General features: G+C 46.4%; 1 protein-coding gene across 3 annotated transcripts in view; it reads right to left on the bottom strand.

The window, feature by feature from the left end:
• LOC105463985 (GLE1 RNA export mediator) overlaps nucleotides 1-15,318 on the bottom strand; it is a 38,192-nt gene that overhangs the window by 11,383 nt on the left and 11,491 nt on the right. For all 3 annotated transcript variants that reach the window (XM_071078423.1, XM_071078425.1, XM_071078424.1), the window contains 7 exons: nucleotides 15,136-15,246; nucleotides 8,414-8,562; nucleotides 7,880-7,940; nucleotides 7,375-7,629; nucleotides 5,194-5,425; nucleotides 3,342-3,454; nucleotides 3,104-3,173 (listed from right to left, as the gene is read on the bottom strand). In XM_071078423.1, the coding sequence (XP_070934524.1) occupies nucleotides 3,104-3,173; nucleotides 3,342-3,454; nucleotides 5,194-5,425; nucleotides 7,375-7,629; nucleotides 7,880-7,940; nucleotides 8,414-8,562; nucleotides 15,136-15,246 (991 nt within the window). The remainder of the gene's footprint in view (nucleotides 1-3,103; nucleotides 3,174-3,341; nucleotides 3,455-5,193; nucleotides 5,426-7,374; nucleotides 7,630-7,879; nucleotides 7,941-8,413; nucleotides 8,563-15,135; nucleotides 15,247-15,318) is intronic.

Genomic DNA, 15,318 nt, shown 5'->3' with positions numbered 1-15,318 from the left:
CTCACTGTCAACCAGGCTGGAGTGCAATGGCATGATCTTGGCTTACTGCAACCTCTGCCTCCCAGGTTCAAGTGATTTTCCTGCCTCAGCCTCCTGAGTAGCTGGGATTACAGGCGCCTGCCACCACATCTGGCTAATTTTTGTATTTTAGTAGAGACAGGATTTCAACACATTGGCCAGGCTGGTCTCGAACTCCTGACCTCCAATGATTCACCCACCTCAGCCACCCAAAGTGCTGGGACTACAAGTGTGAGCCACGGGGCCCAGCTGACATCCACCCTTTTTTTTTGAGACAGAGTTTCGCTCTTTTTGCCCGGACTGAAGTGCAATGGCATGATCTCAGATCACCACAACCTCTGCCTCCTGGGTTCAAGAGATTCTCCTGCCTCAGCCTCCCAAGTATCTGGGATTACAGGCATGTGCCACCATGCCCAGCTAATTTTGTATTTTTAGTAGAGACAGGGTTTCTCCATGTTGGTCAGGCTGATCTCGAACTCCTGACCTTGTGATCCACCCACCTCGGCCTCCCAAAGTGCTGGGATTACAGGCAGGAGCCACCGTGCCCAGCCCACCTTTTTAAAAAAGACAGCAATTAGGTGATCTTTCTCTCCTATTCATTAAACGTTTACTGAGCACTAACTCTAGAGCATGTTCTGTGTCTGGCTGGAACACAAGATCTTAAAGGGCTTACAGTCATGATGGAGACAAAGGGAGACTCAGGAAATGTGTAGAAAAATTTTAAAAGGCAAAGTTATAGACTAATTCGATGTGGTGAGTGAAAGAGAGGCAGCAGTCATAAAGATGACTCCCAGGTTTCCAGCTAAGATTACTGAGTAGATAATGGTGCTACTGATTACTCAGAGAAAACAGGAGTCAAAGAGGGCTAAGGAAGATGATGGGTATGGATTTGAACACATTAAACTTGAGGCAGCTAAGAGACATATAGGCAGAGATGTCCCTCAGGTAGCTGAAGCTGGAGAATCTGAAGTTCAGAAGAAAGGAATAAACCAGAGGTAGGTTTGGGAGTCATCAGCATTCAGGTAATGTTTGAAGCCCTGTAAGTAGAGAGAATTAAAAGAACTGCGGGATAAGAGCAGATCCCTAGGAATCAACTACAATTAGAGTGGGGTAGAAGACTGAGAAACCCACAAAGGGAAGAGAGAGAGAGGAAAGTAATGGGGAGGGAGGGAGGCAGGAGAAGAACCTGGAAGTAATGGCGCCATGGAGGTCAAAGGAGTAGAGTTCCACAGAGAAAGCAGCAACAGTGCCAAACGGAAACCTGAGGAAGATCAGCAAACACTTAGAAGACATAGGATCAAGGGAAACTCATGTTAGGATGTGAGGAGCTCACGCATATTTAAAGGCTGAGAGAGAGAAGCCTATAAAAAGGATGTAATCACAGAAAACAGGAAAGGTAATAAACAATGAGGCAAAGTCTGACAGGAGACAGGAAGGAAAGGGAACAAGGGCAGAGGTGGAAGGGTAAGCGCAGCAGCAAGGACACCTCATCTAGTGACACGGGAGACTAAGAGGTAAATGTCACTGTGCAGTGGTGGAAGGGGCTCTGAGGAGCTTACACTGGATGTCTCTATTTTCCTGATGAAGGAGGTACTGACCCTGTCTGCGGTCAACTGAGGGGAACTGGGAATGGCCGTTGAGGTATAGAGTGGCTGTCCAGTCAACCTCTCCTGCTTTGCTGTTGCTATCAAAGGACACAGCACTTTAAATTCCAAAAAGTGATACATTATTTATTTATATCTTGCCCTGTTCCAGAAAGAATTTCAGGTAGCAAAGTCATATGTAAGTTTTGTCAGACTGCCTATCAAGGGCAGGAACTGAAATTTTCCTATGCTTTACAGGCAATGAAAAGTGAAATCGGGGAACAGAACCCATGATGAGTCAGAGGAGTGTTCCAGTTGCACACACACTCCCCAGCCACCTGGCAGCTCAGTCTATAATCTAGAGGCTTCCACATCTACAGCTCCATACAAATGAACCTCTGGTTCTAAAGAAAAGTTTTTTCCTTTTCTGGTTCTCACTTTCTAAACCTCAGTCTCTGGAGAGAAAAAGAAGGAGTCCTTGAGGATGAACAAGGCGAGCTTGGAGTAATTTGGAAAAGCTAATGTTGTAGAACAGAAGCACAGTCTGCAAGTCGCAGCCTAGGTTCCCTCCCTTACTGATGTTTTCAGCAGTAACCTGCAACTTCAAAGCTAAGAGCCATCCTAATAATTTACCATAGAAGGTAGCTTATTAAAAATGAGTTAAAAAGGCCGGGAGCAGTGACTCACGCCTGTAATCCCAGCACTTTGGAAGGCCGAGGCGGGCAGATCACGAGGTCAGGAGATCGAGACCATCCTGGATAACATGGTGAAACCCCATCTCTACTAAAAATACAAAAAATTAGCTGGGCGTAGTGGTGGCCACCTATAGTCCCAGTTACTCGGGAGGCTGAAGCAGGAGAATGGCATGAACCCAGAAGGCAGAGCTTGCAGTAAGCCGACATAGCGCCACTGCACTCCAGCCTGGGCAACAGAGTAAGACTCTGTCTGCAAAAAAAAAAAAAAAAAAAAAAAAAGAAAGAAAAGAAAAAAAGAGTCAACAAACATATCATGATTTTTTTTTTTTTTTTTTTTCCCTTTTGAGACAGAGTCTCTGTCACCCAGGCTGGAGCACAGTGGCATGATCTTGGCTCACTGCAACCTCTGCCTCCTGGGTTCAAGCGATTCTCCTGCCTCAGCCTCCTGAGTAACTGGGATTATAGGTGAGAGCCACTATACCCGGCTAATATTTGTATTTTTAGTAGAGATGGGGTTTCGCTATGTTGGTCAAGCTGGTCTCCAACTCCAGACCTCGTGATCCGCCCGCCCCAGCCTCCCAAACTCCTGGGATTACAGGCGTGAGCCACCGCACCCGGCCATGACTACCTTCTATGTGTTAAAGAGGAAACCAGAGAAACAAGATGTATGTAACTTATATGTACCCAATCCAACTGTAAACATTTGTTTGAATATACTTTTATAGGAATCTTACAGATAAATAGATTTGGAGTCTGAAAAATAATACAATGAAGTGAAAGGTCATGTTCTTAACCCCTCTGACCAACCTGCAATGGTAGAGATTTGGCTCACTGGGATGGTAGCAGCCTTCTGGAGGTCCATCTTTATCTTTTTGGCCTGCCAGAAGAGAACAGTGAGAAGGCAGACAGTGTTCTGAAGAGCTGAGTAGATGTCACTTAGAATCAGGTAAAGTGATATGCCAGCTACATTCCTTTGGGACACGAAGTGCTCATTCTCTGAGAACCATCAAGCCCACAAAATTACTGCCATATACCTCTCCCCTACCTGACTGTCCTTGCTGTTAGTCAGGCCCTCAAAGGTCAACACACACTGCATGGAAGCATCCTGCAGCTGCTGGTACCACTGCATTGTAATGTCTTGTACCTTCACCTGGAGGTCTGAGAAATAAAAGAGAGGTTTTAGTGATAGCTAGTACTTACTGAACACGTAATATGAGGCAGGCACTGTTATAATCACTTTATGTATGCACTAACTGCTTTAACTGTCACAATAACTATGAAATAGATACTATTATTATCTCCAGTTTATAGAAAAAGAAACAGGCACAAAAAGTTAAGTGATTTGCCATGGTCGCATTACTACTAAGTAGAAAAATTAAGGCTGGGCGTGGTGACCCACACCTGTAATTCCAGTACTCCAGGAGGCCAAGACAGGCCCAGGAGCTTGAGACCAGCTTGTGCAACATGGTGAAATCCCATCTCTACAAAAAATACACAAATTAGCCAGGCAGGATGGCACATGCCTGTAGTCCCAGCTACTTGGGAGGCTGAGTGGGGAGGATCACTTGAGCCTGGGAGGGTGAGGCTACAGTGAGCCGTAATCACACCACTGCACTCCTCTAGCCTGGGTGACAGAGTGAGACCCCTATCTCAAACAAACAAACAAACCAACAAACAAAACGCCAGGCGCAGTGGCTCACGCCTATAATCCCAGCATTTTGGGAGGCCAATGCTGGCGGATCACCTGAGGTCTGGAGTTCAAGACCAGCCTGACCAACATGGAAAAACCCCGTCTCTACTAAAAATACAAAAAAATTAGCCGGGCGTGGTGGCACATGCCTGTAATCTCAGCTACTCGGGAGGCTGAGGCAGGAGAATTGCTTGAACCTGGGAGGTAGAGGTTGCAGTGAGCTGAGATCGTGCCATTGCACTCTAGCCTGGGCAACAAGAGCAAAACCTCATCTCAAAAAAAACAAAAACAAAAACACCAAAAAAGAAAAACTAGACTCCCAAGCCGGGTGCGGTGGCTCATGCCTGTAATCCTAGCACTTGAGGAGGCCAAGGCGAGTGGATCATGAGGTCAGGAGTTCGAGACCAGCCTGGCCAACATGGTGAAATCCCATCTTTACTAAAACTACAAAAATTAGCCGGGTACAGTGGCAGGCACCGGTAATCCCAGCTACTTGGGAGGCTGAGGCAGGAGAATTGCTTGAATCCGGGAGGCAGAGGTTGCAGAGAGCCGAGATTACGTCACTACAATCCAGCCTGGGCAACAAGAGCGAATCTCCATCCCCACCGCAAAAGAAACAAAAAAACAAAAACTAGACTCCCACTGATCTGGCTCCAGAGTCAGCACTCTCAAACACTATGGTACACTGATTCTTTTTCTTTTTTTGAGATGGAGTCTCACTCTATCACCAGGTTGGAGTACAGTGGCACGATCTCAGCTCGCCGCAACCTCCGTCTCCTGGGTCAAGCAATTCTCCTGCCTCCGTCTCCCGAGTAGCTGGGACTATAGGTGCGCGCCACCATGCCCAGCTAATTTTTGTATATTTGGTAGAGATGGAGTTTCGTCATGTTGGCCAGGCTGGTCTCAAACTCCTGACCCCTTATACGTATTACACAAACACATATCTGCGAGCATTTATTTAAAATACTCAGCAGCAGCAATAATTGAAATAATGTTATCTGCTAGAGTTATACAGAATTTCAAGTCCTAATGAAAGTGTTGGAATCTTAAATCAGACTCCAGATCAACCACAACTGAATGAAATACAGTACGTAAAATTCTGGTTAACTGTCCTACAGTTTAACACAACATTCAACACATGCTCTTGTTTCTCTTCAGATTTGAGACTTACAATGAGTTAAAGGACCATATCCATACCAAAACCCACCTTCATTCTGTTTCCCTCCTGGGCCCTGGCTGGTAGCTGGGGGCTCTTTGTGGGCTTCTGGTCCCTGCTGCATCTGTGCCTCTTGCAGCTTTACCTGGGCCTCCTCTTCATCCTGCCTCCTTTTGTCTTCGCAGGCTCTGGTGATCTCCTGCCCCAAGTTCATAAGGAGGTCCCGCATTTCCTGCAGAGCTCGCTCAGCCTCAGCTTGGCTCTCTGCTGTAGGACAGCCACTCTGTCAGAGTGACGGAGATGGTGCTTAGTGGTCATTCCCCAGGTAAATCATACCTCACACAAGTCAATAAATTTCCTACAATTGAAATTGTTGCACCAATGGAGTATCCACATTCAACAAGTTGATACTGCTTTCCCTGTTCTCTTAAAGGTATTAATAATTCCAACTTACTACCATATCCACAGTTTCTAAGTATAATTTTTTCTGTATTCTCAGCAACAAGGGCCAGCATAATTTTTTTTAAAAGTTTGTGACAATATGTTAGACAAAAATAATACTGTTTTATTATAATTATTTTTTGAGACAATTTCTGTTGCCCAGGTTGGAGTGCAGTGGCAGGATCTTGGTCACTGCAACCTTTGCCTCCCAGGTTCAAGTGTTGCTCATGCCTCAGCTTCCCAAGTAGCTGGGATTACAGGTGTGCATCACCACACCCAGCTACCCAGCTACTTTTTCTATTTTTAGAGTTTCACCATGTTGGCTGAAACCTACTGGTCTCGAACTCCTAGCCTCAAGTGATCTGAGAATCACTTGAACCTGGGAGGCAGAGGTTGAAGTGAGCCATGATCATACCACTGCACTCCAGCCTGGGCAAGAATGTGAGACCCTGTCTCAAAAAAAAAAAAAAAAAAAAGCAAAGCAAAGAAACAGGGCAGGTATAGTGGCTCACACCTGTAATCCCAATATTTTGGGAGGCTAAGGTGGGAGGATCACTTGAGCCCAAGAGTTCAAGACCAGCCTGGGAAACATAGTGAGATCCCTGTTTCTAACTTAAAAAAAAAACAAAACCAAAAAAGTTTGGCATGGTGGCTCACACCTGTAGTCTCAGCAGTTTGGGAGGCCGAGGTAGGGGGATCACTTGAGCCCAGGAGTTCGAGACCAGCCTGGGCAACACGGCAAAACCCTGTCTCTACAAAAGAATACAAAAATTAGCAGGACATGGTGGTATGCGCCTGTAGTCCCAGCTACTCAGGAGGCTGAGGTGGAAGGATCACTTCAGCCCGGGAGGCAGAGGTTGCATGAGCTGAGACTGTGTCACTGCACTCCAGCCTGGGTGACAAAGGGGGACCCTGCTGCAAAAAAAAAAAAAAAAAGAGAGAGATTCCAGAATAAGCAGGTATAAAAATAAAGAAATAAACAAAAAAAACAAAATAAAATGTTAACAGTGGTTACGTCTAGGTAAAGAGATATGGAGATGTTTGGTATTTCCCCCATTAAGTAATGTTTGGTATTTCCCCCATTAAGCAGATAGCAGATATTCCTTTTTTTTTTTGAGACGGAGTCTCGCTCTGTTGCTGGAGTGTAGTGGCACTATCTTGGCTCACTGCAAATTCCGCCTCCCGGGTTCACACCATTCTCCTGCCTCAGCCTCCCCAGTGGCTGGGATTACAGGCATCCGCCACCACGCCCAGCTAATTTTTTGTATTTTTTAGTAGAGACAGGGTTTCACACTGTGTTATCCAGGATAGTCTCGATCTCCTGACCTTGTGATCTGCCAGCCTTGGCCTCCCAAAGTGCTGGGATTACAGGTATGAGCCACCACTCCCAGCTGCAGATATTACTTTTTTTTTTTTTTGAGACAGAGTCTTGTTCTGTCGCCCGGGCTGGAGTGCAGTGGCGGGATCTCAGCTCACTGCAAGCTCCGCCTCCCGGGTTTACGCCATTCTCCTGCCTCAGCCTCCCAAGTAGCTGGGACTACAGGCGCCCGCCACCTCGCCCGGCCAGTTTTTTGTATTTTTTAGTAGAGACGGGGTTTCACCATGTTAGCCAGGATAGTCTCGATCTCCTGACCTCATGATCCGCCCGCCTCGGCCTCCCAAAGTGCTGGGATTACAGGCTTGAGCCACCGCGCCCGGCCCCAGATATTACTTTTTAAGTCAGAAAGTAATTTTGCTTTTAAAGTCTTCCATTTCAAAGACAGCAAAGAGTCACTCTGAAGCCACCCTCACCTCTGAAGAGGCCCGGATGATCCCTGAGATGAGGCTGCACAGCTGGTTGCCTCGGGTCTGGAAGGCAGCCAGGTCGACCTTAAGCAGGCCTTTGTGCTGCTCAGAAGCATCCAGCTGCTGGCTGAGCTGCAGCATCTCCTCCTGCAGAGCATAGAGGGCCCGCAGGCGGACCTGGCCTTCTTCCTTCCGAAGCCGCTCCAGTTCCGCTTGCTTCACGCGCTGCTGCTCCGCCTCCCGCAGCTTCAGGTTGAGAATCTGTAGAAAAGGGCTGCGTGACTTTTCTCTGAGGGGCTCCTGGGTTTCTTCTTTCCACAATCCTCAAATTCTATGTGGGCTACATATTTTCACAGATGGGCTCAGAGCAGGAAGAGGACATCCCAAGATTAGCCACACACAGGCATAATATGGCCAGATCCTCCACGGTTGCCATCTGCCAAAACCTGGCTCTCCAGGCAGGTTACAGACAGACACCAAAATACCCACACCAATTCTGCCAGGCTCTGACCTTTGCTCTGTGACGGTGCTCAGCTTTTAGCTTCTCTTGGTGTCCCAAGGCTTCTCTGGAGCTGCATGAAAAATGGCAGGGAGGAATAGTCAGGGATACTTCCTAAAATTGTTTTTCTTTCTTTTCTTTCTTTATTCTCTTTCTCTTTTCTCTCTCTCTTCCTTTTCTCTCCCTCTCCCTGCCCTCCCTTCCCTTTTTCTCAGAGATGTGGTCTCGTTATGTTGCCCAGGCTGGACTCACCACACTCCTGGACTCAAGCAATCCTCCTGCCTCAGCCTCCCTAGTAACTGAGACTACAGTTGTGTTCTACCATGCCTGTAAAATTGTTTTACCTCTCCTAAAAGCCTCCCTCTGTGTTACTTTGGTTGTCTTTCCAAGTTTGGTCTTCTTTCCAGGTTATAAACATCTCTGCCTATTTTACCTTGATATTTAAGGACTCAGAAGTTGTTCAATTCTTTCCTCTTGGAATTCCTTTTGGGAAAGAGTTCCAGTTGAACACATCAACATTCCCAGGCATAATTCAGGGAGACTCACCTCTTCTCCATTACTTCCCGCAAGTCCTGGTATTCCTTATGCTGCTTCAGTTCCTTCCATTCATCAAACCGCTTCAGTTGTTCAGATGCCATCTCCGAGAGGGCTCGCACCTTCCTCTCCTGCTCCTCCTGCCATTGCCTCAGGCCCTCCTGAAAAGGTTGTTTTTTTTTTGAGATGGAGTCTCTCTCTATCACCAGGCTGGAGTACAGTGGCATGATCTCGGCTCACTGCAACCTCAGACTCACGGGTTCAAGCGATTCTCCTGTCTCAGCTCCCCAAGTAGCTGGGACTACAGGTGCCTGCCACCACGCCCAGCTAATTTTTGTATTTTTAGTAGAGACAGGGTTTCACCATGTTGGCCAGGATGGTCTCAATCTCCTGACCTTGCGATCCGCCTGCCTCGGCCTCCTAAGTGCTGAGATTACAGGCGTGAGACACCGCGCCTGGCCAAAAAGGTTTAACACCTGCTCTCTGGAGCTCCTTCAACTATCAAAATTTGAAGTGTCTATATCCTTTGACACTTTTCCATTTCAGGAATTTATCCTGAGGAAATGCCTGTATGTGTGTGCAAAGATATATGTACAAGAATGCTCACTGGAACCCTGTTGATAACAGCAATAAATTTAAAACCACTTAACTGGGGAATGATGACACATATTATAGTACAGTCATACTGCAGAATACTACGCAGCCCTTAAAGATGACAAGATGCCAGCTGGCATGGAGATATGTCAAAATCTATTGTTAAGACATTATGTTATTTTATTTTAAAACATAATTATATTTTGTTTATTTTTGAGACACGGTCTCACCCTGTCATGCAGGCTGGAGTGCAGTGGCACAATTATAGCTCACAGCAGCCTTAAACTCCTGAGCTCAAGGGATCATCCCAACTCAGCCACCTGAGTAGCTGGGACTAAAGGTGCCTACTACCACACAGGATTAATTTTAAATATTTTATAGAGTCAGGGTCTCACTATATTGCCCAGGATGGTCTAGAGCTCCCGACCTCAAGCTATCCTCCCATCTTGGCCTCCCAAACTGCTGGGATTATAGGCATGAGCCACTGTACCCAGTCTTAAAACTTATTTTAAAGCTTCCAGTGAAAGAAGGCAAATTGAAAACAAGCATATATATTCTCCCCTCTGGGACTCTGTTAAAGTGAGAATTGGAAAGAAAAAAAGACATAACACCACATAGAGCATGAGAGAGGTCACCAGTAGGGAAAAACGTTCTACATACTTCTGGAAAACAGCAGAGAAGTGGCCAGGTGCACTGGCTGAGATCTGTAATCCCAGCACTTGAAGAGGCCAAAGCGGGAGGATCACTTGAGCCCAGCAGTTCGAGACCAGCCTGGGCAACAGAGAGACCCCGTCTCTACTAAAAATTTTAAAATTATCTGGGTCTGGTGGTGCACACCTGCAGTCCCAGTTATTTAGAAAGTAGGGAGAGCTGAGGTGGGAGGAATGCCTGAGCCCAGGAAGTCAAGGCTGCAGGGAGCAGTGATTGCACCACTGTATTCCAGCCTGGGCAATGGAGCGAGATCCTGTCTTTAAAAAAAAAAAAATAGTGGAAAAGCAATAAATGATAGAGCAGAGCTGAGAAAACCCAAGGATGGACAGACACACACACACACACACACACACACACACACACCCCCCAACACACGCACGTACGTACGTACGTAAGCAGGCAATGCCTCACGGGAGCAGAAAGCCAATCTACCAGCCGAACTTCAGTGTCTCAAGACTGGGAAATGCCATGACTCATACAGGTGGGCCTCATGGGGCTGAAAACAGAGCTACTGGCTGAATGTTTGTAGACAAAACAGTCAACTCCTGCTCTCTTCCGCTAGTGATTAGATCAAAACAGCCAAAAGCCAGGCATTTGTGCTATTACGATTTGATTTATATATATATATATATACACATATATATATAGCTTTGTTTGTTTTGTTTTGGAGATAGAGTCTCGCACTGTCGCCCAGGCTGGAGTGCACTGGCACGATCTCGGTTCACTGCAACCTCTGCCTCCCAGGTTCAAGTGATTCTCCTGCCTCAGCCTCCCAAGTAGCTGAGACTACACACATGTGCCACCACGCCCAGCTAATTTTTGTATTTTTAGTAGAGACAGGGTTTCACAATGTTGGCCAGAATGGTCTCAATCTCTTGATCCTCCTGCCTCAGCCTCCCAAAGTGCTTGGATTACAGGCGTGAGCCACAGGTGCCCAGCTTTTTTTTCTCTTTTTTTTTTTGGAGTCTCACTCTGTCGCCCAGGCTAGAGTGTAGTGGTGCAATCTCGGCTCACTACAACCTCCACCTCCTGGGTTCCACCAATTCTCCTCCCTTAGCCTCCCGAGTAGCTGGGACTACAGGTGCCTGCCACCATGCCTGGCTAATTTTTGTATTTTTAGTAGAGACGGGGTTTCACTCTGTTGGCCAGGCTGGTCTCGAACTCCTGACCTCGTGATCTACCCACCTCGGCCTCACTAAGTGCTGGGATTACACGTGCAAGCCACCGTGCCCAGCTATTTTATTTTTATTTTTCATTTTTTGGAGACGGAGTCTCAACTGTGTCACCCAGGCTGGATGGAGTACAGTGGTACGATTTCGGCTCACTGCAATCTCCGCCTCCCAGGTTCAAGCAATTCTCCGGCCTCAGCCTCCCCGAGTAGTTACAGGCATGCACCACTATGCCTGGCTAATTTTTGTATTTTTAGTACAGACAGGGTTTTATCGTGTTGGCCAGGCTGGTCTCAAACTCCTGACCTCAAGTGATCTGCCTGCCTCGGCCTCCCAAAGTGCTGGGATTACAGGTGTGAGCCACCGCGCCCGGCCTGTGCTATAATGATTTTAAAACAGATCTGCAAATTGTCTGACAATCCTCACATCCCCTCTACTTCAACCTGAGCAGGTTACCCTGACTAATAGAATGTGGAAAAAAAAAATAGGCCAGGCACAGTGGCTCACACCTGTAATACCAGCACTTTGGGAGGCCGAGGCAGGAGGATCATGAGGTCAAGAGATCAAGATCATCCTGGCCAACACGGTGAAACCTTGTCTCTACTAAAAATACAAAAATTAGCTGGGCATGATGGCGCATGCCTGTAGTCCCAGCTACTCAGGAGGCTGAGGCAGGAGAATCACTAGAACCCAGGAGGCAGAGGTTGCAGTGAGCTGAGATTGTGCCACTGCGCTCCAGCCTGGCGACAGAGCGAGACACCATCTCAAAAAAAAAAAAAAACATTAGGTTACATGACTTCTGAGATTCGGTTAAAAAGGCTTTGCAGCTTTGCCAGTATCTCTTAGGATGCTTGCTCTTGGAACCTAACCACCATGCAATGAGGGAGCCCAGGCCCGATGGAGAGGGTAGGAGTTCCAGCCAACAGCTAACCTCAACTACCAGACTGGTAAATGATGAAGTCTTTGAGATGACTCTAGCTTCAGCCATTGAAACCACAATAAATCCCAAATGAAAACGACCTGAGCCCAGACATCCCCCAGAAACACAAAAGACAGTAATGAATGCCAGTTATTGTTTTAAGCCACAAGGTAATGAATACTGCTAGCCAAAAAAAAAATGGAGCGTTCTTCTTCAAAAGAAAATGAATAAACTGGCCGGGCGCGGTGGCTCAAACCTGTAATCCCAGCACTTTGGGAGGCCAAGACGGGCGGATCACGAGGTCAGGAGATCAAGACCATCCTGGCTAACACAATGAAACCCCGTCTCTACTAAAAATACAAAAAAAAAATTAGCTGGGCGAGGTGGCGGCGCCTGTAGTCCCAGCTACTCGGGAGGCTGAGGCAGGAGAATGGCGTGAACCCGGGAGGCAGAGCTTGCAGTGAGCCGAGATCGCGCCACTGCACTCCAGCCTGGGCGATAGAGCGAGACTCCGTCTCAAAAAAAAAAAAAAAAAAAAAAAAAAGAAAATGAATAAACTGTCCAGAAATAGCTAATCTGTTAGTATGGCAGCTAGTAATCCAAAACAATATGCTGGCACTTAGGAAGTCCTAAAACTTAATAATCTTGTTTCTGATTATTCCCCCTTGAATCTCTGATCTGATTACTAGCAATAAGGATCTTTAGATAATTGAGGAATCTCTATATCCTAAAAGGGATCAAGATGAACAAATAAAAAACAATGAATCCAGAAGAACATGTATATCAAGGAACACAAGTGAATCTGAAAAAGAGCTCTCAGTATAAGAAATGAGAATAAGATGCTCTGAAAAAGGAACAAGTGGAGAATGCAAAAAAACTCATGAAAATTAGACATCATAAATACATATGTATTTTTTCAATTAACAGGTGGAGGATAAAATACAGAAATCTTCTAGAAAACAAAACAAAAAGACAAAAGGAAAATGAAAGTAAGAATCAGACATATAGAGGATTAATTTAGGCAATGGAGAGGTGAACTAATCAAGGGGGAAAATTTCCAAAAATGCAGGAAATAAATCTTTGATATCTGCATATCTCTGATATGCAGAATTAGTCATTTCTCACCATCTCCATTGCTACCACCCTACTCCAAGCAACCACCATCTTTCACCCAGATAACAACAACATTCCAAATTTTTTTTTTTCTTTGAGATGGAGTCTTGCTCTGTCACCCAGGTTGGAGTGCAGTGGCCTGATCTCGGCTCACTGCAAGCTCCACCTCCAGGGTTCACGCCATTCTCCTTCCTCAGCCTCCCGAGTAGCTGGGACTACAGGGGCCTGCCACCACGCCAGGCTACTGTTTTGTATTTTTAATAGAGATGGGGTTTCACCATGTTAGCCAGGATGGTCTCGATCTCCTGACCTCATGATCTGCCCTCCTCGGCCTCCCAAAGTGCTGGGATTACAGGCGTGAGCCACCACGCCCAGCCCCAAATATTTTACCTATTTCTCTGTTTACTTCTGTCTCTCTCCGCCACAATATAAGCTCTATGTCTACAATGTTTACTGCTTTATCTAGACCTAGAACAGCATCTAGCACATAGGTGCTCAGCAAATATTTATTGACTCAATGACCAATGAGCAAGATGCTAGAAGACTTTCATTTTCTTTTTCTTTTTTTTTTGAGATAAACTATTGCTCTGTTGCCCAGGCTGGAGTGCAGTGGCACAATTTTGGCTCATTGCCACCTCTGCCTCTCGGGTTCAAGCAATTTTCCTGCCTCAGCCTCCCGAGTAGCTGGGATTATAGGCATGCACCACCGTGTCTGGCTAATTTTTGTATTTTTAGTAGAGATGGGGTTTCGCCACGTTGGCCAGGCCAGTCTCGAACTCCTGATCTCAGGTGATCCACCTGCCTCACCCTCCCAAAGTGCTGGGATTACGGGCATGAGCCACCGCGCCTGGCCAAGACTTTCATTTTCTAAATTCCTGTACTCTGAAACATTTTTACAAAATCATGTATTGCTTTCCTAATTAAAAAAAATAATACAGGCTGGGCGCAGTGGCTTATGCCTGTAATCCCAACACTTTGGGAGGCCAAGGTGGGTGGATCACCTGAGGTCAAGCGTTCGAGATCATCCTGGCCAACATGGTGAAACCCCATCTCTACTAAAAAATACAAAAATTAGCCAGGCGTGGTGGTGGACGCCTATAATCTCAGCTACTTGGGAAGCTCAGGCAGAATTGCTGGAACCCAGGAGGTGGAGGTGGTAGTGAGTCGAGATCACACCACTGCACTCCAACCCGGGTCGACAAGAGCGAGACGCTGTCTCAAAAAAACAAAAACAAAAAACAGGCTGGGCATGGTGGCTCTCACCTGTAATACCAGCACTTTGGGAAACCAAAGCAGGTGGATCACAGAGGTCAGGAGATCGAGACCATCCTGGCTAACATGGTGAAACCCCGTCTCTACTAAAAATACAAAAAATTAGCTGGGCGTGGTAGTGGGAGCCCGTAGTCCCAGCTACTCAGGAGGCCGAGGCAGGAGAATGGCATGAACCTGGGAGGCGGAGCTTGCAGCGAGCTGAGATTGCGCTGCTGCACTCCAGCCTGAGCGACAGAGCAAGACTCCGTCTCAAAAAAAAAAAAACCAAAAACAGAAACAAAAACATAATCAAATAAATTAATTAAAATAGTGCTGCTATTTTTTCAAGAGGCTAAGGTCCTGACTGGGCACAGTGGCTCATGCCTGTAATCCCAGCACTTTGGGAGGCTGAGGCGGGTGGATCACCTGAGGTCAGAAGTTTGAGATCAGCCTGACCAACATAGTGAAACCCCGTTTCTAGTAAATACAAAATAAAGTGGTTGGGTGTGGTGGCGCAAGCCTGTAATCCTAGCTACTTGGGAGGCTGAGTCAGGAGAATAGCCTGAACCTGGGAGGCAGAGGTTGCAGTGAGCCAAGATTGTACCACTGGAGTCTAGCCTGGGCAACAAGAGCAAAAATTCCATGTCAAAAAAAAGAAAAAAAAAGCTAAAGTCCCATCTTCTCAGTATAAGCTTATCTAACAACCCCAGACCATTTCCAAATTTTGGAGAAGTAAATGGAAGCCAGAAAAGGCTAAATAATTTTCCCAAAGTCACATATAAAATAAAACAACCAGGATCTGAAAGCAGACTTGACTTCAGAGCACTCACTCCTGACCTCTACATTACACTACCCCCCGAACTAAACAGTAGGTGGGAAGGGTGAGTAGCATACAGTGCACATTCCTATGCCCTGAGGAACTGCAGCTAAATGTGGCTCGCAGGATCAAGCCTGCCTTCCTTCACGGGTTCACTTACTGCTCCTTTCATTCTGTGTGCCAGTTCGTACATTCGGATGCAGCCTTCCACTTTGATCCCCCGTGAGGATTGAAGTACCATAGATTCTGTGTGCTGGGACTCATCTTTGCCCTATATGAGTAGAAAATGGAAAAATAATTAAGTTTTTAATATGGTAAGCTTTAATAAGTTTTTAATTGGTGT

This window comes from Macaca nemestrina, chromosome 14 (genome assembly GCF_043159975.1).
Source record: "Macaca nemestrina isolate mMacNem1 chromosome 14, mMacNem.hap1, whole genome shotgun sequence".
Classification (NCBI taxonomy): Eukaryota; Metazoa; Chordata; class Mammalia; order Primates; family Cercopithecidae; genus Macaca; species Macaca nemestrina.
The sequence above is the reverse complement of the archived record's forward strand: the minus strand, read 5'-3'. Positions and strand labels throughout refer to the sequence as shown.